This window comes from Lytechinus pictus, chromosome 2 (assembly GCF_037042905.1).
Source record: "Lytechinus pictus isolate F3 Inbred chromosome 2, Lp3.0, whole genome shotgun sequence".
Taxonomy (NCBI): domain Eukaryota; kingdom Metazoa; phylum Echinodermata; class Echinoidea; order Temnopleuroida; family Toxopneustidae; genus Lytechinus; species Lytechinus pictus.
In genome coordinates, this window is record NC_087246.1 from 45250897 (window position 1) to 45278462 (window position 27566).

Here is a 27566-nt window from a genome sequence, read left to right on the forward strand (position 1 = left end):
GTTCGTTGGCTGTGGCCTACGCAAAAATTAAACCTTCGACATATGAGGAACTTACTTACTGTCTAATATTCGACAGCTATAACTTATAAGCCCTGAAACTGGATATTGTGTGTAGACAACTTGAAAGCCACAGTATCTCATCAAGTCACAAGATACAGCTCCAGACTTTATTTTCAGAACGTTAGATCTACATCTATCTGCCAATCACTGCCACAACTTCACAAGCAGCCACTGCTGAGCAGCGAGCGACACAGTCGGAACGAACGGTTGACGTGAGTAGCCTGAGCTCGCCTCGGGTGAGTAGCACCGAGGCGTCGCGGCACAACTAGCCTGGAGGCTTCTGGTGAGTAAAAGTCATCTACTCTACGTAGGCTGGAGTAAGCCTACGTAGAGTAGATGACTTTTACTCCCCAGAAGCCTCCAGGCTAGGCACAACTAATCAAGGTACGCCTGGATAGGAAGTCGTTTTTCTGTTTCAGCCATGAAAAACGGAATTCAGCTCTATGACTATGGTTCTGTTTACCCCGTTCAGTTTTTTAAAACGTGAAAAGAAAATCGCAACATGCCTTCCGCTATGTGATTTTGCTTTTGCACAATGCAATTCATTGCACCACAAACATCACAATTTAATTGAATTGAGCCAAACTTAGCCAGGTCGTAGCAGTAACTTGGATGATGTTTCTTTTAATATTTTGACATATTCTCTTTCCATCATGTCCATACTGACCATAGATGCATAAGCGAGACCTACACACCCAGATGGATTTCCCTAGGATATCCATAGTTAGAGGGTGAAATCGGTTTGTAGGGGTGAATTTTATTTATCTATGAACCTTCATGCGCCTAATGCGTATAAAGGGATAAAAATTATTTCACTAAATGGTAAAAATGAGACGTTTCTGACCAGACCGATCTCATGTAGATCCCTTGATCCGTTTGTCAACAAAGCAAATACAATAGCCCTGACCCTTGAACCGCTTCGTTGTGACGTACATCCGATTAGCGATGCCGTTTTGAAGAACAATTTATAGATAAAAATTATTATTTCACAAATACTTAAATTTAATATGTGATTATCATACAAATAATGCATGCAGCCGAGTGCATTAGTGGAAATGCAGAGCACGTGAGGATTCTTTAGATAGGTGCCGCACTGTGCTCGAGCCGCTTGCGGCGAGTGCCCAGTGTGCACCATCTGAAGAAACCGAGCTTTCTCTGCATTTACTTTTACGCACGACAGAGCAAGTGCATTATTTGTTTTATAAAATACACATGTAGCAACACAGTATAAACAAATTCTTAAAAAGTTACAGTACAGTTTTGTTGGACTTCTACCGCACTGGTCTGCTTGAGCGTGCAATGTCAATTTTCGTTGCGCACCTTTTGCACTGCCGTGCATTGCACACAAAAAGTTGGATGTCATGTGACGCGTATTGGCCAATCGCGATGCTTGAAATAATACACCTATGTTATAAAAATATAGTAGTATCAAAGGTAATTATTTATAATCACGTATTAAATTTTTGTATTTGTGAAATAATAATTTTTATCGTAGTACTTCGTGGACCCAGCTCAGCTGTAGGCTCCATGTCCACTTCGCTACCGCTACACACCTACCCCAACATCAAAGTTTCAAAATTCTTTCTGATACTCTGACTCCTAGTGACAAAGGTGTCACGTAATGTGTAACTATTATAAGGCCTCATAAAACACGACTCTAAAAACAATTAAAAACTAATTTTGTAACGTTTCATTCTAATTTTACTCCGTGTCCATCCTCTGATCAGTCTCAAAATTGGTTTCCTCTCACGTATTAATTCACTGCCGATATAAAAACAGAAAACGCTAATTGCGCATGCGCGGGGATCGCATTCTAAAATCATGAATATTTATGAGTATTGCTATAGATCGAGATCTGATAAATGAATATGCAAATAGCGAAACAGTCTTTTTTCCAGTTTAATCACTTCAGATTTCTCTATCAATTTTTTAATACTTACATTATTTGGGACTCAAACTCCCCTCGTGACTTAGACAGCTGGCAGCCGTCTGTTTTGAGGAGTTTTTAAACTTTTTTATTTTTTATTTTAAATTCTCCTTGTACACAGACGGCTCGCAATCGTGCAGCCGTCATTAAGGGGGTTAACAATGCAAAATCTCCCTTACAGGGCTCATCGATTTTAGTCTTTATTTCATAAAAATATATTAAAAAACTGGACCAAAATAAAGAATATTAGTATTCTTTTTTGGCCTGAAATGCACCAAAACGGGAAAAAAAAACTTAAAAGAAAAAAAAAACAGTGACTTACTTCAGCTGTCGCGCAACTCCCACTTCCCTGGTTTATCTGAACTTTTTTAATAATACATAAACATATGGCCATTGAGTCCCTGTACAGATCGAGTTAGAACTTCGGTCTCTGTAATTGGTGAGTGGAGCCAATGGAGTTCAGCGGAACGACCAATATAACTGAGACCAAAGCTTTAGATCTACTCGTGATGACTAAGCCTGAGTCAAATAGATTTTTAAATCGGTGTTCAATCGATTTTATCGAGCGCCAGTGCAGATTTTGCTAAATCGGTGCATCAAAAAAAAATGACAGTGTGAACTGCGAAGGAAAGAAATACGGCCATTTCGTTTGGTACAAACAATCATCAAAATAAACAGTAATGTCTAACTATTTACTATACTTGATTTATATTCCCCCAAAATGAGACCAATTGTGTAATTATGATGCCTATTCACCATTAAATTGAAGTTTATTTTGATCTTAGTTCGAGTCTTGCTCGTCTGTTCGTTCTGAGATGATTTATGCATGATGAATTCATGAAATGGAATATCGATCGCGCATGCGCAGTAGGCCTACTGTGCTTTAATTAAACCAGAAAATTATGACACGATTAACGTAAAGTAAACCTTGCTTTCATGAACAATATTAATATCATGACCATAGAACATTATTTAACCATAATATTTTAACAATAATTTGCATATGATAATCATTAATATGAATTTAGAGTTTGATGTGAAACATTTGTATTTCGTTTCAATTTTCAATGACGGATATCACATCACGATCGACTTGAGTGAGTGTATGTCTAAAAAAAATATATCATGTCATGATTGATTCTTGAACATTGTCAATATGCATAACCTCTTCTCACGATTGTAATATCATCATATAATACCATTTTACATGACAAAACAGAAAAATTACGTTTGGTATTTTTCCCCCATCGATTTGAAGCTCGTTTGTGCCCAACTTTGAGCTATGAATTCATGAATGGAAAATATGTCGTACATTATCAGTCGCACACGCGCACTGTGCTTCTTATCTCGGAGAGTCATCGACGTCCAGAGATGGAATAAAATAAAACTAATGACAGTAATGAATACTTCCATATGAATATAACTTTGCTGACAGTGACATTGTCAATATCTTTAGTATGGCCATAACATCTTATTACCGGTAAATCGTAATTATTTAACATCCAATAATCATGCATATAAATTTGGAGCTCGATTTGAGACATTCATATTTATTTGGATTGCATGCTCTGCACTTGTCTTGTGTCTAAGTCTAACGTTAAAGTTAAAAACGGATTATCAATCGTATCAGGATTAATTCTCTAACATTGTCATAAATTTCCTCACAATCGTTATATCAGCATAGAATACCACTTCAAATGGCCATCCAGAGAAAATTACGTATGATATTTATTCCCATCAATTTGGAGCTCATATTGGATCCAACTTCCATCTCAGGCGAGTTACGTGCTCTTGCCAAGAATAGCAGTTGTTGGCCGGCAAGCACGCCTGTCATTTTGGGAGAGTGAGTGTACTGGGCTGTAGTGTGTGTGAGTCTGGACTGCGAGTGCTAGTTGACCGAGAATCGTTTCGGATCGACTCTGCGTGATTCATGTCTTTTATATTATTTCATATCAAACGTATATGTTGTCATCTGCAGATATAATTGTTTAAGATATTTTTGAAAGAATGCTGCATTGGTCCCTTTTTTGTGATCATGGCAAATACAAATGAAATTTACTCACTGTCATCTGCTTGTACAACGCTTACCCCTCTCATATACGTCGCGGTACATGCATGCATGTGCATCGACGGTGAAAAAAAAATTGACTTGATTTTGCCGCCTTCAAAATTCAACGCATCGATGTTTGATCGAATTAAAGCTGTCGAACACTGGTTTTCAAAATAATCGATATGACTCAGGCTTACTCGTGACTACAGTCAACTTCTTTCCACTGTATTAAAATCACTATGCTAGTGAGAGAACGCTGATGATAGCGAAAGTGGTTTTTAATGATTATAAGGGGATGGTTTGACTTTTCTAGAGGTTTTAGACCATTTAATGACTAAATAAACTGATCAATGTCTATGGACAATTACACGCAGTCGCACTAAATCCTTCTAAAAAAATGTGATGGAGGGAATAAAGCCATATTTTGGTATGTAGGCTATTTCCACTCTCCCACTGTGTTCTAGATTAGGGCTAGTTTTTAAACACTTTAATTTTCAATTTTAGTAGGAGCTGCATACTCTTTGCCTGGCCTCTGTTTTTCATAAAACCATTTTGTTACTCTTGTGGGATACTAAATGAGGGTCCGTGGGGGGGGGGGGGTAAAAGCAAACCAGACACTTTCACAGACATACATCTATACTGTTAGGGTGTATCCAGAGGCTATCATAATAGACTTTAGGGCAACGCTAATTGTGAGGTGTCTCATGTAGGGCATGTGTGCGTGCGTGACTAATGAGATTAAACAGGAATTAAATGCCTGAAATTCAATGTTATTTCTCCATTTATTCTTCACTTGGATTTTTTTTTCTTTTTGTGAATTAATGTCTAGGACAATGCATGGAATAATTTTCTTGGTATCTCATTACAATTTGTTCAAAATTGTAAAAAATTCCTTTGTGTAGCAGATGTTTACAGGGAACTTTAATTAAGCCTGAGTCGAAAAGGTTACCCGATGGGGCCCCGCCCATTGTGACAAAACCCGTTTTGTCTTTTCAGGTTTCTGGTTTTACTAGATTTGCAACTCTTTATAACTTCTTGATTTCTTATTTGTGTTTAATATGCTCCTAAATATAATATTAATACATAACATTTATAAGGCGCTTACTACTGGTGTTTCTAAGCGCACTGTTTTCTGTTTATAGGTTGTAAGGATTTTTGAAAAAAGGAACGTGGCAGGGGAAAATGACAAAGCTAATGCAACTATCAAAACTGGTGTGCATCTCCAAGTAATTATCATATTATCATGTACATGTAAGCTGTGGTAATTCTCATAACTACATAATTTAGAACTTAGATACAAGTGAAGACATTAAAATTGGTAACAAACTGAAAGCGAAGCGTCACTCCGCCTCCCAGCATACGAGTCGCAAAGCTTGTGGCAAAACACTGCATCCAGTCTCATCCCATAGCCGCGCTCAGCTAACCAGTGCTACATGTAGCTACTGGCGGCCATGCACTCAGTAAACCAGGCTCCCGCTCGGACCGGCCGGCGATCACATTTTCACAAAATAATGGTACAAGTTTTTCTCTTCTTTGGAGTTAATAATATACTTTACTTTCATGAGGACATAAAACAATATGCTGCCTGTGTTAGATTACTGCCCCAGGAGATCGGAGAATAGGTACTTCTACCTCAGTCACATTTGCTGTACATTACCATCTTCACATTTTTTGGACCAAATACATATAGTTGGTTTGAATAAAAATGAATGCAACAGCTGTTTTCGACCTGCCGTACGGTCGCCTTAGAAAAAATATGACTGAAGTATTAGGAGGAAAGCACAAATCCATAATCATTTATTGCATGGCCATTTTGAAAGTTGTGCCTAAAGTACCAGACTACCGCTGTTCATAATTTACTTTTTAATACCCAGCCACCAATAAAAATATTAAATTACATGTACGTGTTCATGGGAATCTCAATAAAAAAAAAACAGTCATATATATATATATATATATATAAATTTCTTTTTGCTAGACGGTTTTCTTTCAAACTTTCACCAGTCTGTTTTATAGTGTACTTATTTTTCTTCTCTGTCACACAACATCTTGTTGGATTTCCCTGTAATGGGGAAGTCAACCCCCCCCCCCAAAAAAAGTGTTGATTGAATGTAAAATTTGAGCTATGGGAGTTTTGCCATATAATTTTAATTTTACAAAACAGTTTATAAATAAGCACATCCTGGTCTGTATGCATGAGGATAACAAAGACGTTCCCCTCTCACTGTTTTATTGGTATTTTATTAGAGGTAAAACATTTTAATTTTCTCTTTGAAGGGACTGGATCCATGTAACCTGTAAGATACAATAGTCTTTCTTATGATAATAACAATAATTATAATAAGAAGAAATCACCTGAAAAATATATTACAAAAATGGGAGAGTAAAGATTGAGTAAAAGAAAAGGAAATAAAGGAGGAAGGAAACAACAAAGAAAGCAGGAAAAAAAGAGTAAAGAGTTGGCGGTAATAGTCAAATATGACTGGTCGGCGTGGTCCCCATTGTACCCAACTAACAACATTTGAGCACTATAATTTGGAACAATTTTTTATTTTGCTTAATATAAATTGCCATTGCAGTAGCTTAATGTGATTTCCTGAAGAGTTTCCTTATTGTCAAATCTGCAAAAAAAAATTGAATACTGTATAATTCATATATATGGGGAAAAATTGAGTGACTGACATCAGTGACTCTCATCACTGTTGTCACTATTGTGCATTTGAATGTTTTTTGAAAAATCCAGGAAATAATTACACCAGGGCTGGGGGCAATTTGTCCCCAAGATGCTCAAAAGAGCCCTGGGAAATAAAAAAAGAGCCACCCCCATTCCCCATTCACTGCAATGTTTAAAGCTTAAACTAATGTTGCAGATTTAGGCAAACAGTTGTAAAAAGTACTTAGCCCCTGAAAATAAAATATCAATTTTTGCCTGTATCCATATCCGATTTGATGAATGTGCTTGCTTTTTGTCAAATTCAATTCAAATCAACTTTTTGATGGGGATGGAGTTCCCCTTCAATTGAAAACAAGATTCTGTCAGTTTTTAAAACAAAAAATTATGTAAATGACAAAAATATTTTTATTAGTTGAAAGAATGTCACTTTGATTTTAACACCCATAATACTACTGTAGAGGGACGCAATTGGATGAAGTTGTATGGTGCACCTGTTACAGAACTTTCAATTTTAGATTTTGAGCTTTTTTACAATTCACAACATTGTAATACAAACATGAATTTTCAAACATCTCAGAAATCAAGAATTTGTACAAAAATAATGAAGAATAGTAGCAAATTATTGAGGCCATATATGTTATCATTAATGTACATTGTAATTGATATTAAGAAGACCTATGGAATCAAGATTTTCTAGTATTTGTTATGAGAAAATAAAATAGAATAGTCTGGACAGTTTTATAGCTATTTGATGGTGAAATGCACCTATTTGAATCAGTTTTTGTTTTCAGCATGTAGTATACTCCATGCCTCTCTTGTTTGATAAATTTCTGTTTCATCTGATAATGAATACACACTTTGCAAAAACTACATGTATGTAGTTACTATAAGATTTCCCCTACATGTATACTATGCTATTCATAAATTATAACTTTTGATTTCATTTTTGTAGAGCTCCTAGAGGAAGAATGATACAGCAGGTGACCGGCATCTGTTCAAGTTGAATTATGAAACCAGTATAGATTCATCGCTATTACATGTACCTTTGGTGAGTGGAAATGAAAGAGGAAATTAATGGAAATCTAAATGGTCAGGAATTTAAGAAGTACCAATATAGCAAGGATAACACAAGATTGTCACATGCTTATGATATTTTAAGAGTGATTATTAGACAACGTTCGAAAGTATTTTTTTTTTTTTATTAAAGCCCATCGACTCTTTAGTGCCTGATAGAGCAGCTTTAAATTTAAGCGGGCACTTCCTTTTTTCATTAAAAAAAATTGTTCGGGTCAAGAACTTGAAAGTAGAATGGTTAATTATTTCAGAGTCAATGTGTTAGTAGGATTCTCTTCAATGGGGGGAGGGGGGGGGGGTATTTGAGTGGTAACAAAAAGGACTACCGTATTAGTATTCAGAGCCTTTTCTTTAAAAAAATGTATACATTGTAATTTATATGAATGCCAATTTCCTGTTTCACAGAAATATTGTTAGTAGAGGTGCGGTTCTAAGATTTTAAATTTTTTTGAAGGGGGTGCACGCTCACAAATGAAGTGCATTTTGTCTCCTGAAATCTTTACTAGTAGAAAAAAGGAAAGAATAGGTAATTTCTTCCAAATTAACAGATTTTTGTGTTTTTGGGAGTGTGCTGTTTTTTCTTTAGATATTACGTGGTGTGCTAGCACCTTCTGGATGCCTCCCCCCCATCGGTGCTTGTTGTATTTATGAAATTGGATGAATTTATGAACTTACATATCTTAACACTAATCCTTTTTAAAATATCCTTAATGTTAAAAGGAAACCGAGAGTAAAAGTGATCTTTGCCATTTTTAAGAATAACTTCCTCATGAAAGGAAACTAGAGCAAAATACAGAATCCTAGAATTAAAAAACAATACCGCATCGATTCCTAGAAATTTATGGAGTTCATACTTTCATTATAAAATGGAAAAGTGACATAATTTACTTTTTATACTGACATACGCTTGCATCACTCTTTATGCCTCGTCTCATCTGAGAGATCCCAAGGACAAAATCACAATACCAAGATATTTTTTTTTAATACACCAAAGGTGTGCTGACATTCTTGTACGAATTTGTGACCAAAATATGCCAGTGATACAGTACCATCACCTTGCATTGCCCTTGTCTACAGAATCTCAAAGGGAAGGTGTCACAAAGTGTCCAATGATGGATTCTACCTGTCTGTCGGAGAGATTAGAGATGAATGGTGAGAAGGGACCTGTCACAGAAGAAATTGAGCAGGAATGTAAGGAGTTTATTGAGAATCTAGTGGATAGGATATTCAATAATAGGTGAGTTCTCCATGAAGATTTGATGTTGCTCATTGCTATGCATCAGTTGTGATTTTAAGCACAATTTGTGTTACGCTGCCCAAATCCAAGTTTAAAAGCAGTCATCGGTATCCAAAGCTATATACTTTTCTGAACTATTAAAGTTGATATTTATATTTATAGTACAACAAATTTGAAATGAGAGTTTAAAGCTACTGAAAACATTCAATTTGACTGGTTGATTATTAACTAGACATGCCTTTTTTTAATAAGTCTGTGAAACAGGACCCTGAGAGTGCTTTTAATAATTGATCAGCACATATTACAAGTACATTCTATGTATCCACCATCTTAACTGAGGCCATCTCGTTTTAGTCGTGCATTATTTATGTGGAGCATGAAAACTCCTCACAATAGGCAGCAAACGTATAATTGAGCGTGTTTGTGATGTGGGGGTGTGAAATGAGATTTGCAGACCTGTGTGCTGGAGAAAATCCCATCAGGGCTTTGACATTTCAAGATCCAGTGATTGTCATTGAACCCTGCCTGGTATAGGATTCTATGACTAGGTGTAGATTGTTCAGTGGAAACGAGTGGATGGTGGAATAGAGAAAAACATAAAAGGAAGATATTCCATGGAAAGTTGTTTTGTAGGGGCCAGGGGGAGGAGGATATACAGTATGAAGGAACCATTTTGACATTGTTGGAAAGAATATCCCAAGCTCTTTTTTTTTCTCAGATTTTCCTCTTTTTTTCTCGATTTTATCATAACTCATTCTTAGGGATAATGCTTTTCCTTTCATAATTTTGGTAAAACCATTCTGGAATATGTTCACGATTGTGATTGATGCAATATATTAGGTAGAAAAATAGCAATGGTGGGCAAATACTGCATTTACTTTTTAGTGTGTCCTCTATAAAGTACATGTATGTGTCAATTGACATCCACATATTTCTTCACACACTTGTCATGATGATGTGTGGCTTTGTAGTATATAAGTAAATTCAGCATACATGTATCACCATGCCTTTGGCACCCCAAGAAAGTTCTCTTTTTTTTTCTTTTTTTTCTCCAGAGTTTGCTCATCTTCCAGTAGATGGCAAGAAGATAGATGTGTATGTACTTGCGTAAATGTACTGGATTTGACATGGTCCTCTTCATGACTAAAACATGTCTAAGAAACACCCCCCCCCCTCCCCAAAAAGTTGGTTTTTAAGGAACAAAACCTTGATCCTTTTCCATGAGAAATATTTCAGATTCATATAGCATAGGAATATTCCTATTTTAGGAAAGGAACATTTTCATTTCAACCCATTTGTTCCTACAAGTATTTCTGTGAAATGTTTTATGTAGTATGAAATAGGATGTGAATTTTCCCATTTCTTAAAATTTCTTCATAATTTGTGCCTATTTCTTGACAACCAGGGTTGGCAAGTGTGACAATGTAAGGAGGGCTAAAAAAAAAATCAGTGTATTTTTAATATTTCAATTAAATTAGCACAATGTGTTTCAACACATATTTCAAGAGATAAAGCTTGTGAAGAAAACAGTAAGAAAGGTTCTTTCTCTACCTTTCTGGTATGTATATGTCATGTGAATATTGAGGAATGTTGAAATTTGGATTTGCAATTGTTAAGAAGTAGTACAATTTCCTGTTATTTGGTGTCAGGTTTCCTAGATAATCATTTGTTGTGGTTTTTTTGTCATGGTCATTGGTATTAAGTGATCTTCTTGTTTATTTATTTATATTGCTGCTTTCATTGTCCAAGGTAATATCACACAGCAAATTTTTATTTTATTTTTTGAGTGAACCATTATGGAACAAGCCTTAAATATGTAAGGAAATTAACCCCCCCCCCCTTTGCTTTGGATTACATTCAGTTTTTAATATTTAACTTTGGAGTTTCATTGCAAAAGTGATCAATCTATATTCCTTCTTTGTTGGTTTCGTTCAAGTCCCCTGATACACTTACATTAATATGTATGTTATACTTCATAAACCAAGTATGTCAATATTATTTATTCTTCATTTGGGATCTATGTGTACACTGTCATTGTAAAGTAATATGTTTTCTCTTTGTATTTCCCTTCCTTTTTACAGTTCAACTATTGTGCAAGAGGACAATGCCAAGTTCGGAATATATTCGAGAGTAAGCACATAATATTTCAACTCCAAACCCTCTTCAAACTACTATTAAACAGGACTTCTGTTTTGAAATATCTACTAGTAGCTTGATTGTATTACAATGTTATACAATGCCCTTGAAGAGTGTTTTGATATTCCCCAGAAGTGATATTTCTCTGAGAAAATAGCAGTTTGTTAGCAATGATAATGCAAATGAAAAGAGATAGATCTATACTTGCACTTCATATTATTTCTATTTGCAGGGCAGTTCATTGAAATATTTAAACGTTCTCTATATCTTTCCCATTTTCACAATATTTATTTTACTTCATGAACTACAGTACTGAAGCCATGATAATTTGAGAAAGTAGAAAGCATATTCAGTCAAGGTCCTTCATACAGTATATATAGAACATGTATGAATAAAAGATTGACCATTATTATGCTTTTCACACTGCATTTCCTTAACCCCATACTATCCTTAACCCCGGACTATCCTTAACCCCATACTATCTTTTTTTTTATTCACACTGTCTTTCTTAACCCCATACTATTTGCTTAGCCGGGGTTAACGCCTTAACCCCGGACTATCACACAGCTCATTAATATTGATGATTTTACCATACAGAGCGAGATTAACGTGCAATTTCGACTTCTGTGATTGGCTAATGCTTAGCCCCACTTTTTCTTAGCCCTGTTTCGTTTCACACTGCATCTCTTAGCACCGCAATTGTGGTGCTAGCACCACAATAAGCCGGCTAACCCTGCTTTTTTGCAGGGCCAGATAGTACCATACCATTTAATGTGCTAGCCCACTCTGCTAAAACGTAGTGTGAAAACGAAGTGGGCTATGCTTAACCCCGGGAAATTGGTGGGGCTAAGGCCCCCCCTTAGCCCCACCAATTTCCTGGGGTTAAGGGAAAAAAGTGCAGTGTGAAAAGCATATCGGAAATTTTGTCAATTTTTCCCTTTTTCTTTATCACTCTTGGTATATCCATCCTCAATACACTCTGTTCCATTCTCTCTCTCTCTGTTTATGTTTCTGTCTCTCTGTCATTCTTAATGTGGTTTTTAATCTGTTGTTTAAAAAAGTGATTATGTAGATTTCATGCATTTATTACACTTAATCCAGTGTGTACAGTACACTGTATGTGTATATTGAGAAAGTTGCCAATAATGATGAATGGGCGCTTTTATTCCAACCCACTAATTGACACTTGTAATGCTTGATAGAGGTTCCAGCATTAATGAGCCCACTGTTTTGGATTAATGGGTCCACTGTTTATTTTAGATTGATTAATTTACATAAATAGTTAGCTCATTAATGCTGTACCCTTAGTATCAAGCATCAATTCTAAGTGCACATAAAATAGCGGATATTTTGTCATACGTGCTGAATTATGCGGTAATCTGCATAAACCATGGTGTCAGATTCGTGAATATGGGTCTTTCAGTCTGTGCATAGTGCTCTTGCTAAATTTCTCTTTTTATTTGTTTCGTTTCAGACACCAGAAGGAAGAGCATTATTTGCCAAACTGGTTGATTCACAACGGGTCAATACTAAACGGGTCTCTGAACAAACATTTTATCGACTTGTCCAATTTTTTGCACTGTGCCTGTTTGAGTAAGTAAACTCAGTATGAAATTGCAATCTCTCGGTCAATTATTTTCCTCCTTCTTTTTTTATTTAAACTTGGTTCCAGCAATCATATAATCTAATTCTTCTATTATATTGTCATTTTATTGGGATTATTTTGACAGTATCTATGGTATTTCAGGAAACAAAATTATCGACCATATGACCTTTCTTTGTGAATAACATTTACTCTCTACATGTACGTCTTGACAAAATGTTATGGAAATTCACACATTTACTGTATTGGTGCTCTTTGCACAAAAATGTAGCCCTTGAAATGAAAGAAATCGCCCCTGAAATTCAGCAGTCGCCTGAATGTGAAAAAAAAAAAATAGCCCTTAGAAAATGACAAATGTTGATGAAACAATGTCCTTTAGACCATTGCATAAAGTGGAGCAGTTGAACATAGAGTTTGTCTTATGAACACAACTCAGGCTTCAGCTATCCACCTTGGTTGAACTAGCACCCATGACCTTTGGCACGCCAGGTAGATGCTAGTCCGACTGAGCCAACTCGCTCGCATATGCTTTAGAGAATTTTTGTAATTAAAAATCATTATTCTTTCCCTCATTTCTGTAGGTGTAATGAAGCTGATGATTTCCGCCCTGCCAAATGTCTCATGAATATGAGCTTCACGTTCTTCCATTATTCAGAAGGTAATAACCCCTTATAGGCAATTTGTTCTTTGACACCTCCAAGTAGTAATTATGTTGATAGTACTAATTACAGTAGCAATGATGTCTTATGCAAATTCTCATTTTTTCTGCAACAAGACAACTGGAAAAACTCACAGGAATGGGATTTTTATAGGATTTCATATTTTCCCCCTGGAAATACTGATTTAAAGGGAAAGGGGTGGAATAATACTTAAATATTAACCTTGAAATCTGCAGAAATTTAATGTTTGTTTGCGATTGCCCTTTTTCTTGCAGGTGTCAGAAGAAATCTCTCCTAGTATGTATAAAAGAAAAAGGAATTATTTTGAAAGGCCGTCAAAAGAAAATCTATATTTGATTTTAAAAAAAAAAGATTGATGCTATTTTGTCTTTCTTTTTTGTGTAATATCAGAAGTGGAGGATAGTACTCAGGATGTTATTACACCAAATTCTGATGAAGCGATCGATTCGATAAATGGTGGCAACAATAATGCACAAGGTACGATTTGTATGGTATTTGAGATTAGTCAAATATAGATTTTAAATGTACATGTAGGGAATCTCTATTATGAGAATAGTGGCATCATTGTCTGATTTTTGGGACGCAATGTCACAAGCATACTACACTGCTTTCATGTGCATCCGATTTTCCTTTAGACTAAAAACTATTGTTCATTATGTTGTGATATTATGTGATTTATGTAATGAATACTTTATATGCTTTGATATGTTTTTTGGTATGTCTTGATTTTGTATATTTTTGATGGAAAATGAGTAAGTGAATACAATTCAATGCAAAATTGATATTAACTGGATATCTAGCTGAGTACATGTAGGGCCCTGCCATACAGTAGAGTGTAATTGATCAAATCGATTCCAAATATATAAAGCAAGCAACTCCATAATTTTTTCTCAATAAACATTCCTGCTTATCCCATCGTAAACTACTTGCAGGATGTGTGGACCAAAAACAATTTCATTGCACAGACTAGATGATGGCTACATTGGCTTTCCATATTTGAAGTTAATGGATTCATTGGCTTTCCATTGTTGGGATTGATAGGATTAATTATACTTGTTTATATAAAGACATGGCCTTGGTGGTTCATACATTTACAAATTGAATAGACACCAAATATTGTTTATATCATGAATTATCCTTACTCTTCTATCTCAGAAAAGAATATCATGCAGTGATAGTTATTGATGTGAACAAACTTTCCAGGGTCTGTTTACAAGAGATACATGTAGTTTGAGATACTTATGATAATAAAGCCAAGGTTATTGTTCATTTTATAGCACCAACAGCATTATTTTATGATAATTACCCGATATTGAAACTGATACATTGAGGCTTTTGCCATTATTTATGAGTAAACTATACTTCATGTTTATGAAGGTCTATGTTATAAAAAATCTTTGTTTCTTGAGAGAAAATGTATTTGTTGACCATGTTTTGTACATGCCTGTAAAGAAATGTGATGTTAGAATAAAAAAAAATGCCCTGATAAGTGAGATAACAGCCTTTGTTCAAAGACAGATACTGACCTGAATAATTGTGAATATATGTCAAACCTTTTGAAGTTGAGCTCTTCAATAGAATAAAAAATTTACATGTAGAGGAAACAAATACTCCTGCACAAGCCATTTTTAAAAAATATTTTCTATATATTCCTTTTTTAATATATTTTTTCCCCATTAACAGTGTAGATTAAATTTTGTGTTTAAAAGGCTATTAAAGCTACCGGTAATTCATGTAAATCCAAATACAAGATTTACATTTAGCTGTACACAGATTGCATTCAAGGAAATTTTAGTACTTTTTTGTGTTTAATACATAACCAAATTGAATTTGCTGCATTTTAGAGAGTCTGGAAATGAATTTGAAAGCTAGATAGAAGATTCTTCATTTTAAGTTATTATCAAACATATTAAATGTAATTGTTTTTTTTAATTATCCCAATGATATTTTATATTTTTATTGTAATTGCTAATTATGGAAACAGATGGACAATTCAATTCATTTAAAAGACACCTCAAAACATCACTAAAATATCCTTGAAATTTAATAAAAAGCACCACATTATGGACTCACAAGAGATTGTGATGATCCCTTGTTTTAAACTCAGCTTGATTACATGTAAGTGCATTAACATGTTTGATTTGATTCGATACATAATGTGGATAAATATTTGCTTGGAACAGATGCAATTCAGTGGTGTCAATTCGAAAATACGGAAGCATTTGATTAAATTGTAATGATACTACAGTTTTCATGTGGTCAAGGAGGATTAAATCCATGTTTTTACATACATATTAATCTAATGAAATATGCAATGACAGTATAAAGTGTGTGACATAATAGCCCGAATTCACAAAGGTGGTTTTGAAAACCCACGGGTTGAGTCCATGGTTTATGCAGATTTCCTGTGTAAATTACGCTTATTTTACCGCGTATGTCCAATGCTGATGCGCGCTTTTGTCACAGTGCACCAAATTGACGTTTGTTGCCGTGGTTATCCACGCTATTTTATTCAGGAGTCCACTGTTTTGAATAATGAGTCCACTGTTCAAATAGTGGACTCATGAATAAGATAGCGTATCTAACCATGGTAACAGGCGTCAATTTGGCGCACTGTGACAAAAGCACGCATCAGCATTGGACATGTTTTATACACATGCCCGATACGCGCTAAATTAAGCGTAAATTATACAGAAAATCTGCATAAACCATGGATTCAACTGTGGGTTTTCAAAACCACCTTTGTGAATTCGGGCCAATCAGATCCTTCAGCTGCATCCATCACCTATGTTGTGCATAACTCTGGTTTGTGAAACAAAAAGGATGGAAACTTTTGTGTTATTTTCAGGTTGAAATGTTTGAAACTTGATGATAATTTCTTGAATACCTTAATATTTTTACAGGGTCGCCTTCAAATCCAAAGCCTCCAAAAGTAAAGAGCTTCCTTTATACTCATCTCAAAGAACAACCAATTTGGTAGGTATTAAAATTATTATTTTGTTATTGAAATTATTATTACATGTATATTATTATTATTAGTAGTAGTAATAGAAGTGGTAGTGGTGGTGGTAGAAGTTGAAGAAGTGGTAGTAGTATTATTGTTATTATTATCATCATCACTATTATCTGCGTAATAGCTATCATTGAGGTACTCAATGTAAGGGAGAAACTCAGGAGAACAATAGGTTTATTCCATTAACAATGGGACAGATGCTTTATAAGGAGAATCAAATCTATGCTAGGATGAATTTTGAGACAGAATGAAAAGAAGAGAATGAAAGAATTCTCCCTAAAGTTTGATGTACATGTAATATAATTATTATTTTGTTTTATTTTCTACTGTTATGTTTGTTTGTTTGTTTATTTATTTATTTACCGGTATTTACTTATTTATTTATTTATTTACTGATTATTTTATTATTTATTCATTAATTTTTTTAGGGGGGGTGAAGCACTGAAAGCTAGTATAAACACACAAGAGTAGGAAATGGAAAGGAGGAGGGGTGGGATGTGGAGAGAGTAAAAGTCTTAAGGGGAGAAATGGGGGGGGGGGTATAGGGGCAGATGAAAATGGTCAATTCATATTGTAACTCCTTTTCATGTTTTTTTTCCGTCAGATTTCGCCGCATTTAGTGTGTTGCCAGAATATACTTTTTCTTTAAAAAAAATCACATTAAAAAAAAATCTCATCAAGAAATACATTTGTTCTCTCTTTTTTTTTTGATTGGGGAATCTTAGACCAGTTTTCATTGACCTATATACGTCCATTATTCAGCTGGTACACAGACACGTCTATTTGATTGTATTCTTGTTTATATTATATGCCATTATACTTGTAAGAGATCCTGTTCTTTGGAAAATTCCAATGTATTGCACGAGACACCATCCCACACAAAGCTATTTTAGAATATCACAGAATTATGTTGGCAAGGAACATATGATTTTGTTTTGGTTTTGTCTGTCCTCAGCTTTAGCAAACTGATTACATGTTAAAGGGATGAATCATTATGTGAGTTTGATCAATTGTGTGTCCATATGGCTATCAGAAACCCGGTGTAAGCCTTTTTTAGTCAAATTGGTCCAGGCGTGATGAGGGAGTCGATATTAAAAAGACAAACTATGCAGATAGTTTAATTGTGCTCCAGATCGAAATAAATTTTGATGTAAGATCAGTAAATTAATTCATTCAAACAAATTTTTAGTTTATGTCAGAGGCGGCGGAACATCAGGCTCGGACAAAGAAAGTGGAGCGGCACCTTTTGTCTGTCAAACAATAGGTGCCCCTCCACTTTCATTGTATGAGCCTGATGTTCCGCCGCCTCTGGTTTATTTTCATCACATCATAACCATTTTGGGGCACATACGCTCATGAAATCTATTACTGAAGTTGAACAGTGTCATGCACTAGAGGGATTTAACAAACCTATAGAAAGGCTTTAATTACAGTCCAACCTATCATGATAATTTACAGGAAATGCCAAAGATTCTGGAATGCATCCTTCTTTGAGTCAGTACATCATGAGAGAACACAACAGTCGCCTGATGGAAGAAGGTGAGCCTTGGTCCAGACATAAAGCTTCTGTTAGCAAATACACATGGTTTAATGGTTAATATTCCTAAAACAGTGTTGCTTTGGTAATGTGAAGGTTATAATTTGCAACCAACAGAATAAAAGAAAATTATGTTATATTTCTATTTGTATAATACTTCTATGATCACACCTCTTCGTGCTACTGCTTTATTTATCATTGGCAACGTCCATCAAATTTAGCAAACACTTTTTAGCAGTGTGACTAATTACTTTTCAGGGATACCTATATCTTATCAGATGTATTGTCCATGTGGACAAATCTGCCAATTATTTTGCAAAATGGTTCTATTGAGAATTCTGTCAATGTACAGGATGTGCATGTAATGTATAAACTTGCCTCATTCGCAGCAGCGTTTGTTAGGTAAAACAGTGCTGGGGCTAGAGCTGAAACCACACACCCATTCTATTTCTAATGCTGAGTGAAATCGGTGAAAAATTACCTCTGAAAACTTCTAGGTTGTTCAGGTTGAAACTTCTAAGTTGCATAGTTTATTTGAGGTTTTTTGTTTTTGTTTACTTTTGCCATTTCAAGGCTGTAGCATCCAAAACATGTGTGCTCTTCTGCCATCCCATGAGTAAAGGAATCAAAATTTCTTCTTTTTTTTTACTTGGGATATTTCTACATGCTCAACCTGATGCTAAATGACTCATAGCTCCCAATGAAATGTATCCTGTCAACACATATACATACATTAAAATAATTTCCAATTATAACAATGGAGATCTCAAAACTACATTAAAGTACAGTATAGTATATTAAAAGTAATAAAAGCCAAAGTCGATTAAAAAAGGATTAAAAAAGAAGTTATCAAAGCAAGTAACTCTATATAATGTCCACATATAAAAACAATTACACATATTCCTCATTCACTGTTAAAGAAACTCATTCCACAGAGCTATTCCTGTTGTCATGGGTTGGCAAACTCACCCCCTCCAAATCCCATGATTTGTCGCTATTTATTTCACTTGTACATGTATTTGAATTTTGCAGAGGTCACTGGAGGCATATGAGTTCTGAGGAACAGGAGCTGGCAGAAATCATGGAAGAGAACATCACGTTTGGTCAGCTAGCGACCTTCTTGCACAACATGATGGCTCTAGGTCTGTCAGAAGAGTTCACAACAAGGTTCCTAGACAAGATGGGTGTGATTGGAAACATTACTCGAGGTTTGAACATGTGATTTGTATTGATACGATGCAGGAATTTTGTGATTGAGGGAGGACAGAGAATGTGATGGAGAGAAGAGTGACGAAAGGAAGGGCGATGGAAAGAAGAGTGGTTGAAAGAAGAACAATGGATAGAAGTAGTTAATACAAAATGAAGAGGAAAAGAAGAAGGGCTCTGAGAGTGGTATGAGAAAGAGGGAGGGGGTAACTATAGAGTGAAAAAAATTTACAGAAAATACAAGGGTGATATAAAGAAGTGTAAGAAGTAAGAAGAGAATACTGCTTTTAGTCAGCTAGCTACCTTCCTGCATAACGCGATGGATCAAGGTTCATTCACAACTCTCTATGACTTGGCCCTCAGGATTCACAACAAGGTTCATCGACAAATTGGGTGTCATAGGGAACATGACTCAAGGCTTGAAAATATATTTTGTATTGATGTAATCCATGGGTGAATGAAGGAGTTAAAGATTGAGGGAGGACAGAGAACACGAGGGGAATAATGGTGATGGAAATGAGAACTAGTGGAAGGAAGGGTGATAGGAGAGAAGAGGATAGAGAAGGAAAGAGAGAAGAAAATAGAGGGGGTTACAGGAAGGGTAGCTGATACACAGGGGTGTGAGAGTTCAGATTTTTATCTGATTTCAGATTTTGTTCGTTTTGATTTTCAGCTTAATTTCAGCTTATTTTTGGCTTTCCTCTGTACAAAAAGTATGGGAGCTCTTTCTATTTCAGACTTTTTCTACAAGTTTCAGCTTTTTTCAGATCTTTTTATTTGTGACCACTCACACCCCTGGATACAGATATGAGGTGAAATGATGAAAGAAGATGGAAGGATGACTGAAGTGGAGTATGGGGAAGGAGTTATTATACACCAGGGCCCCATCTTACATACAGTTATGATTGATCCTATCAACAATAACTGGAAAGCCAGCAATGTCAACATCTAAAATGCATGTTTGTTCAAACTATTTTCTAGATATGTGTATAATCATACATGCATTCATTTTTTTTAATTCAGTGTGCTTCTCTTTGTTTTTCAAAGGACATCATGCAAATTTCCGGGAGAAAGCATTATGACATTGTTGTATTTCCATATAGTTTGAGATAATAATAATATGTTCATTTATATAACACTCTTACAATATATCATCGTTTCACAGCGCTTTACACAATGATGGAATAGAAAATTATGATAACTAATACATGTAAAGATTATTGATTGATAATGATCAGATCAATGATAACTCATTGTGAGATGGGGCCCAGAATAAATTCTTGTTTAGTGTACAGCAAATCCCAGCCCCCTTTCTTTTTCATCTCCTTCCTGTCACATTTCTATATCTTTCGTTTTGATTTATTTCTCTCTTTTTCTTTTTTCTTTACGATTGGGTCCTGTCATACAATCCATTGTAAAATTGAGTATAAATGTGAGTCTATTGCAAACCGTATGTAAAATGTTACAATCAATTTTAAATATCAATCGTATCCTTTTGTGTACTCCCCCCCCCCCCCCTCCACAGATCAGTACGAGATGCTGTCGGCCAACATCACATCGCACTTCAAAGCCGGCAAGGAGCCCAGACGATGGTCTGTGAGCAACCTAGGTACACCTATCAGACAGAGACTAAGCAGTCTTATGAAGCTACCTAGCTTACACTGACATCAAAAAGACATTAGACTCAGCAGAGCCGTGCTTGCCTAAGACATTCCTGCCATAGCAACATGAAGGATTTCCAGATTGCGATCCTGTTATAGCATCAAGAGCCATCTCTCTGCAAGTGGAGCTGGGTCAACTTGGTCTTTAAAATACTTTTTAAGGCCTTTGATATGTATAGGCCTACTTGCACTGTCTTCTCAAAATGAATTAGCAAGTGTTAAAAGGAAGACAGTATTAATGGTGAATGTGCTCAGTGAAGTATATTCATGTAGAGGGAATGAAGAATTGAAAATTGTGCTGTTTTTGTGTACTGTACTTGCCACTTTCACAAATTATTAACTCAAATCACAACCATGCAAATCAGTGTGACTAATGATTATGCAACTCAATAGTAAACCAATACAGCTCAAAGAGGCTTACAAAGTGTCCAGATTTTAAAAGAGAGTTTGCAAGCATGATGGCAATAGAACTAATTTTATGTGAAGTGTGCTGAAAAATAAAGCAGCAAAGCTTAACATACACTTGAAACCAAAATATGACCATGTCTCCCCTCCCCTAAATGATTTTCGTTGGCTCCATGTTAATAATTGTATCAAATTTAAGACCTCAACTCAAACTTATAAATGTGTTAATAGTCAAGCCCCAACATACATAGCCGATCTAAGTTCATCATTTTGTATAATTTTTTTTTACTTTTAGACCCCTATTTTGTGTTTTCATGTTTTCTTTCTTTGTTCAATGTGCTTTGTATCTCATGAGAAGAAGCTATATAAATGAAATGTGTTATTATCAAAAGTGCTCTGTCACAATAAAATGAACTCAATATATTAATACATGGTAAAGACAATATTCCTGACTCAAAGCTTGATCAATACAGGCCAGTACTGCTGTTTGAATTACATAGGACGATGCTGTTCAAAAATATTTTTGGTGAAAATGCCCAGATTTTAAAGTGGGAATAGAAACTGGTCATTTGATCAATTAGGTATTAGTGCTATTTGGAAAATGCTTGCCATGCTAATCTCAGGCTAACAAAAAGCAACTCAATGTGTTATGTAACTCAGAAACTAAGTGTTCAGTGTGAAACCTTACTGATCAGGAGAGTTCTAGATATGGTTATGCAGTTGTGTTGCAGATGTGAAAAAATGTCCAGATTTAAAAAGAGTATAAAGCTGGCTGTTAAATTGATTAGGTGTCTGTGCTGTTTGAATTGTGCTTACCGCATGATTACAAAAATCAACTGAATATATTATAACTCAGAAACTACTTGCTTAATGCATAGCATTACAGCTAAAAATATTTTATAATGTTTATATTATTAAAACAGGTTTGAAAAGAGATATGAAAGACAGGTTACCACCTGTAGGGTACATAAAGCTGTTTGTAATGCACAACTTTTTACATGTGAGTTTGCTCAAGCTACAAGCACAAACATCACTTTGCTAAATAACTTGGGATGAAGCCCCATCAATATTGTAAAGTATATATATCTAGTTGGAACATAGATAATATTATATACAAATATTAGTGATCAGATGTTGTTATAATATGCTTGAGAAATGAAATGGGAGAAGGTATACTTACAGTTTTAATGATAAAATTGATTTTACATGCTCCAAGAGCAATATGAGGCATTAGTATCAAGCATTGTGATAGTGCAGTGGAAGTATGAATGAAGTCATACTCGTGCTTTTTTTGTCATATTTGTTTACCGTCATTCAAAATTATAGTGTTGAAGGATTGATTTGAACAAAGAGATAAAGACTAATCAAGCATATATGTAGCACTGAAAATTTCATCAGTCAAATATGAATCATAATCTGGGGAGCGTTCGTGAAAGGACTTGTTGGACGTTTCATCCGACAAGTCTCGTTTTATCCGACAGTTACCATAGTAACAGTGCCTCTCAGCCAATCAGAATCAAGGAAAGTTGTCAGATCTGACAACTTGTCGGACAAAAATGTTGATGAAACGCTCCCCAGGATTCAGTGTTCTATTTGTTTGTGTATTTTCTTTTCAAATTGACTTGGTGTGCATTGGATGGACTTGGCATTTAAAATATGTCTAGTTCTTGGTTTGCTATGCTTAATGTACTAATAGTGTGTAAACTTAAAGCTAAGTTCGAGTTCTGGTATCGAAAGCTAATTTTGATAGGAAATGGTTGGAAGCCATCCTTAAAGTGCTTATCATATGGCAGAATGCTTACACAGGAAACAACCTGCGAGATCTCTAATCTCCATTTATTCATTACTCTCTAGTAATACATTTTCCCCAAAACCGTTTGGCAGATATCATTTGTAGTTTATGTAATTCTGTGAACATCTTATTTTCTCTTGTTACGAGTACCAGAGTTTATCTCTTTTTTTGCCTTACCTAGATGTACTTAACCACAAATGTAGAAATTCAGATGAATCGTGCAATATAGATAATTGTTTTTTTTTATTGGTTGTATAGCTGTGTAGGAACCAATTGCAAATTGTATTCTAGCTTCTTGGCAATTCCATGAAATAGTCAATCTTTGGGTACGTCCAACCTCCATTATAGGGGGGTCAATCTTACTGCACTTATCGAACTGCTCCAGACAGAGTAATTGATAGCGTTGCAACTTATTAAATGAACTAGAAAACATAGACAATTTATTTTAGGTTAGGAAGTTGCATGTACGTGTTTTTATGTAATTAACCCTTCTGTAAATAGTTGCGTTGTATTTTATAATCCATGATTTATTTTATTTTAGTATTCAGTATGTTCTATTGGGATGGTGAGTGTAAAGAGCTTTGTCATAGGACGTCCAGTAAAGGTTGCCAAGGTTTTGCTGATAAAATAACATCCAGGTTTAAAAACAAAAACACATTCTCTACTATCAATGTCCAAGTTGGATTTATTGGTTTTGAAATATCCTCAAAAGTTATACCATGGGTTTTAGGACAGCCAATAAGCTAAATCTGTAAGATTTTTTTTTTCATAGATTATAAGCAATATGAATAAGATCCATAACAAGCTAGATTTCCTTGAGGAGAGAATGTTTACTTACCATGATATTTGGCTGTTATAGTAGGGTATAACAGTATTACATATTTTATAAAAAGTGCACAAAAGATGTGCTCTAATATAGTCAACTCCTTTTGTTTCTATATTATTGTTTCTTTATTATAGTGTGTAGTTGCTCAACTTACAATATATGCATTCTGAAATAGCTTTAGGTCTTCATATAATGTTCCAATAGTACATTTAAATATTTACTTGTCAGCAAATGGCCACCATTTAAAGCTAACATTACAAGATATTTAATATTTAATCAGTACAAGTTGAAATCAATGCATGTTTCATATTTAGTTATTGTCCCAGATATATATGTCTTATGTACATGGGAAACTAGACTGGGACCATGTTAGTTGCTGTAATGACATAGTCTTAAAAACCAACTTACTGAAGCTTTTCGACAAGCACTCATCGGAGTAAAATCGCATGAATGACTAGAACGCTAGAGCGAAACAATATATAATAGAACCGTAAGAGACAAAGTTACTATAGTTGTAACTCTCTATGACTTGGGCGTCAGGTTGTAATTCACATTCATGTGTATAAAAAGTGAGAGATGGTAACTATATGAGCGATAGGGATCACCGCCAATGGGTATTGTACATCGAGGAGGCAGGTGTCAACCATGGGTCTAACTGCAGCGTCATCATAGACACATTTCAGAAAGGCATTAAAATTCTAGAGCTGCAAGTCTAGCGTGGATTATGACTATTATATGACTTGCACATGGCTTAACATTCAATGATGGATAATGCGATTCCCTATATTTAATCAATTTCAAATCAATATTCACTGTGCTACCAATATTATGAATGAGTCTGAAAAATCCCATTATAAAGAGAGTTTTAAAAAATTATGTATTCTCGCGACCTTCATTGATCTGTGATATCGTCAGGATTGTTTGTGAATTAAAGCAGTTTATTCAGATGGGTCATTTTATTTCGCATGGCCTTTCATTTTCTACAGAAGAGGAAAGTTATCTTGTCAAATCACATTTCCTTCCTTTGTATTTATCGACTTTTGCATGGAACAGAATGTCGCCCTCTTCTTTCAGATCTTTTATTTGCTGTTGGAAGAATTACAGTGTAGTAAATTTGCTTTTCCCTTTTAAACAATCATTCATACATGTATACAGTGTGATAAGAAATACATGATATCAGTGTATGACATGCTTGTAAGAGCAATTTTTTTTTTTTTGTACATATGATTTTTAATCTAACTTGAAAAGTGAAGAGAAAAAAATGTCCATTACTATATTAAAATAACTAGTTCAGTGGTATTTCATTTTTTTAGTCACATCCCTCTCATGTCCCTGCATGTTCTAATTTCTCAAGCCATAATGTTCCAGCAAAACAAAAACAACAAAATGAATATTTCATGCATGGTTGTTGCTTGCAGAGCAATAAAATTGTTGAATATGTTTGAGTTTATTATGTATGGAGTTCAATACAAGTGCAATATGGGTATAAAATTACTGTGTCATCTCATCATTTAGTTTCATCCAAATTACCAAATTGATATTGTGTATTAACAGTCTCTCTCTCACCTTTTATCTATGTTTTATATATGTATGCTGTAACTGTACATAAACATTGTAATAGTGGAATCGCTTTATTGCATTTCTTCTTTTTTTTGTCAATCAATTTTGTAGATTTCAATCAATTTGTTTCTATATATTCCTTAGAGCAACGATTTGAATGATTTCCCCCTTAAAAAAACGTATATGTATTTTACCCCTAAGATTCCAGATTTATTTGGATTTTAAAGAAGATATCTTGCCTATATTTTATTCATCTATCTATTCATTTTAGGTGATGATACAGCTCATTAAAAAATTGATGTATGTCTGTTTGTGGCTCTATCTACAGAAAAAAATAAATGTTTGAAATTGCCCAAAAAACAGTTTTTGTCAACAAGACAGAGATTCTCATCTTTATCACCGAATACATGTACATAATAGTCAAGAAATGAAAATAAGTGATTTAAGGAAGGACAGAGAGTTCTTTTCTTCTATAATTGTATCTGTATAATTGTATATGTGCCTATGTGTATTCCTGTTGGATGCCTTGTATGAATCTGAACTGTGCTTTATTGTTTCACTGAAGACCACAACACACCTCATGGCCTGCCTGTAGGACATGCTCAGTATTTTATTTAACCCTGTCTAGGCCAGGGTATTTTGGGAGTTCATATCTCGGCCGTCGACTGCGCGATCGCGCCGAAAATTGGCACGCAGGTTGCCTGTGACATAAACTACAAAATTGTATAGTAATTTATTTCATGCAAATTGCTACTAAGTGTTTATGCTAATTTATGCGTAATTACTATACAAAATCATACTTTTTCCTCTCCCTAAATAATGCTCCGAATGTTTTAATTTTTGGTATAGAAATTCTTTGTGGTGTTCTTAGCAAGTCCACGTGAAAAAAATGGGATATCAGATAAATTTATCATGTATTATATTGTTTTTTGTAAGTTTTTTAAATAAAATTTGTTTGGGAATCTTTTGAGACCATAAACTGCATAAAACAAATCCATTTAGACCAGCAAAACAATCCATTTAGACCAGCAAAACTAAAAATAATCATACATTTATGATTTTTGGTAGAAAACACAATTTGACTTCGTACACAAAATCATGTTTTTGATCAATTTTTGGTCTGACATGCACTTACAAAATGTTATGTAATTTCGGAACCGCGTACTGGGGTGTCACAAAATTTGAAAGTAAAAAGTCAGCAAGCATTGCGGTAAAAAATTTCACGCAGCCAAAATATTGCGCGAAATGTTGAGGGGGGACCTTCGAGGCCCCCCTGGCTTAGGTAGGGTTAATGCAAACTGAATTATTTACGTTTTCATGGGTATTGAGAGTAAAAAACAAACAAACTTGATTTGCATGAGTTCCAGTCATGTCATAAATCATAATTTGTATGGTGGTCCGGTGTGTTCTGTGAAATATACTTCCAAATCATTTTATCTCATTGTGATTTTATAGTTTCAACTTTATATTCTTTTACAAAAACATTAATGTAATGATTGATATATTGTCTTTGAGATGAAGATATTTCAGTGTTTATGTACATGTGATATGATACCAGTATGTACTCTACATTCATATATGTATATGGTGCTGTAAAACTTAACTTGAATGTATAACTAAAATAGGGAGGGAAAATTAAATATACTTAATATTTAAAAAATAAAAAAAATCTTTGTTTCAATTTTTTTTGTCAGGTTTTCCAACCTGGGACCCGCAACACAAAGATTAGCAATGATCATAGAACAATTTTCTTCAATTGATTGCATTGACTACAATGTGCAATCAATCGTAAAAATCAAGCGTACGATCAATCGCTAACCTTTGAGTTACGGGACCCTGATCGTATTCATTTGATTAGAGTAGATTTGATAACCAGAAAGAAAATCGTTTTGGAATTTGAAATTTTGCATTATTCTAAACTTATAAACTTGTTCCTTAGACTTTACCCCATGGTTCATAAGAAAATACAGTAAGGATAGCATGACATCACTTTCTACCTCCAGGGCGTAATATTTTTGGGAATTAAAAATACAAGAAGGAAAAGTGGGCGTTATCTTCCAGGGTTCTGTTGCATAATTTGTCATCCAATGGCGACTTGCATGAAATCCTTGATTTTGATTGGTTG

At 34.8% G+C, this 27566-nt stretch overlaps 1 protein-coding gene across 2 annotated transcripts; it reads left to right on the plus strand.

Annotated features, from left to right (window-relative positions):
* LOC129254179 (uncharacterized protein KIAA0513-like) lies at window positions 1–25795 on the plus strand. 2 transcript variants are annotated; one of them, XM_064094896.1, is made up of 11 exons: window positions 1–272; window positions 7664–7759; window positions 8863–9022; window positions 11104–11152; window positions 12633–12751; window positions 13343–13419; window positions 13832–13918; window positions 16345–16417; window positions 17913–17993; window positions 19024–19199; window positions 20723–25795. In XM_064094896.1, the coding sequence occupies exons 3-11, from the start codon at window positions 8895–8897 to the stop codon at window positions 20860–20862; spliced, it is 930 nt and encodes a 309-aa protein (XP_063950966.1). In that variant the 5' UTR covers window positions 1–272; window positions 7664–7759; window positions 8863–8894; the 3' UTR covers window positions 20863–25795. The 2 variants fall into 2 exon arrangements, with proteins under 2 accessions (XP_063950966.1, XP_063950967.1); XM_064094897.1 differs by having other exon boundaries at window positions 9–296; window positions 20723–25250.
* Window positions 25796–27566: the final 1771 nt, after the last annotated feature.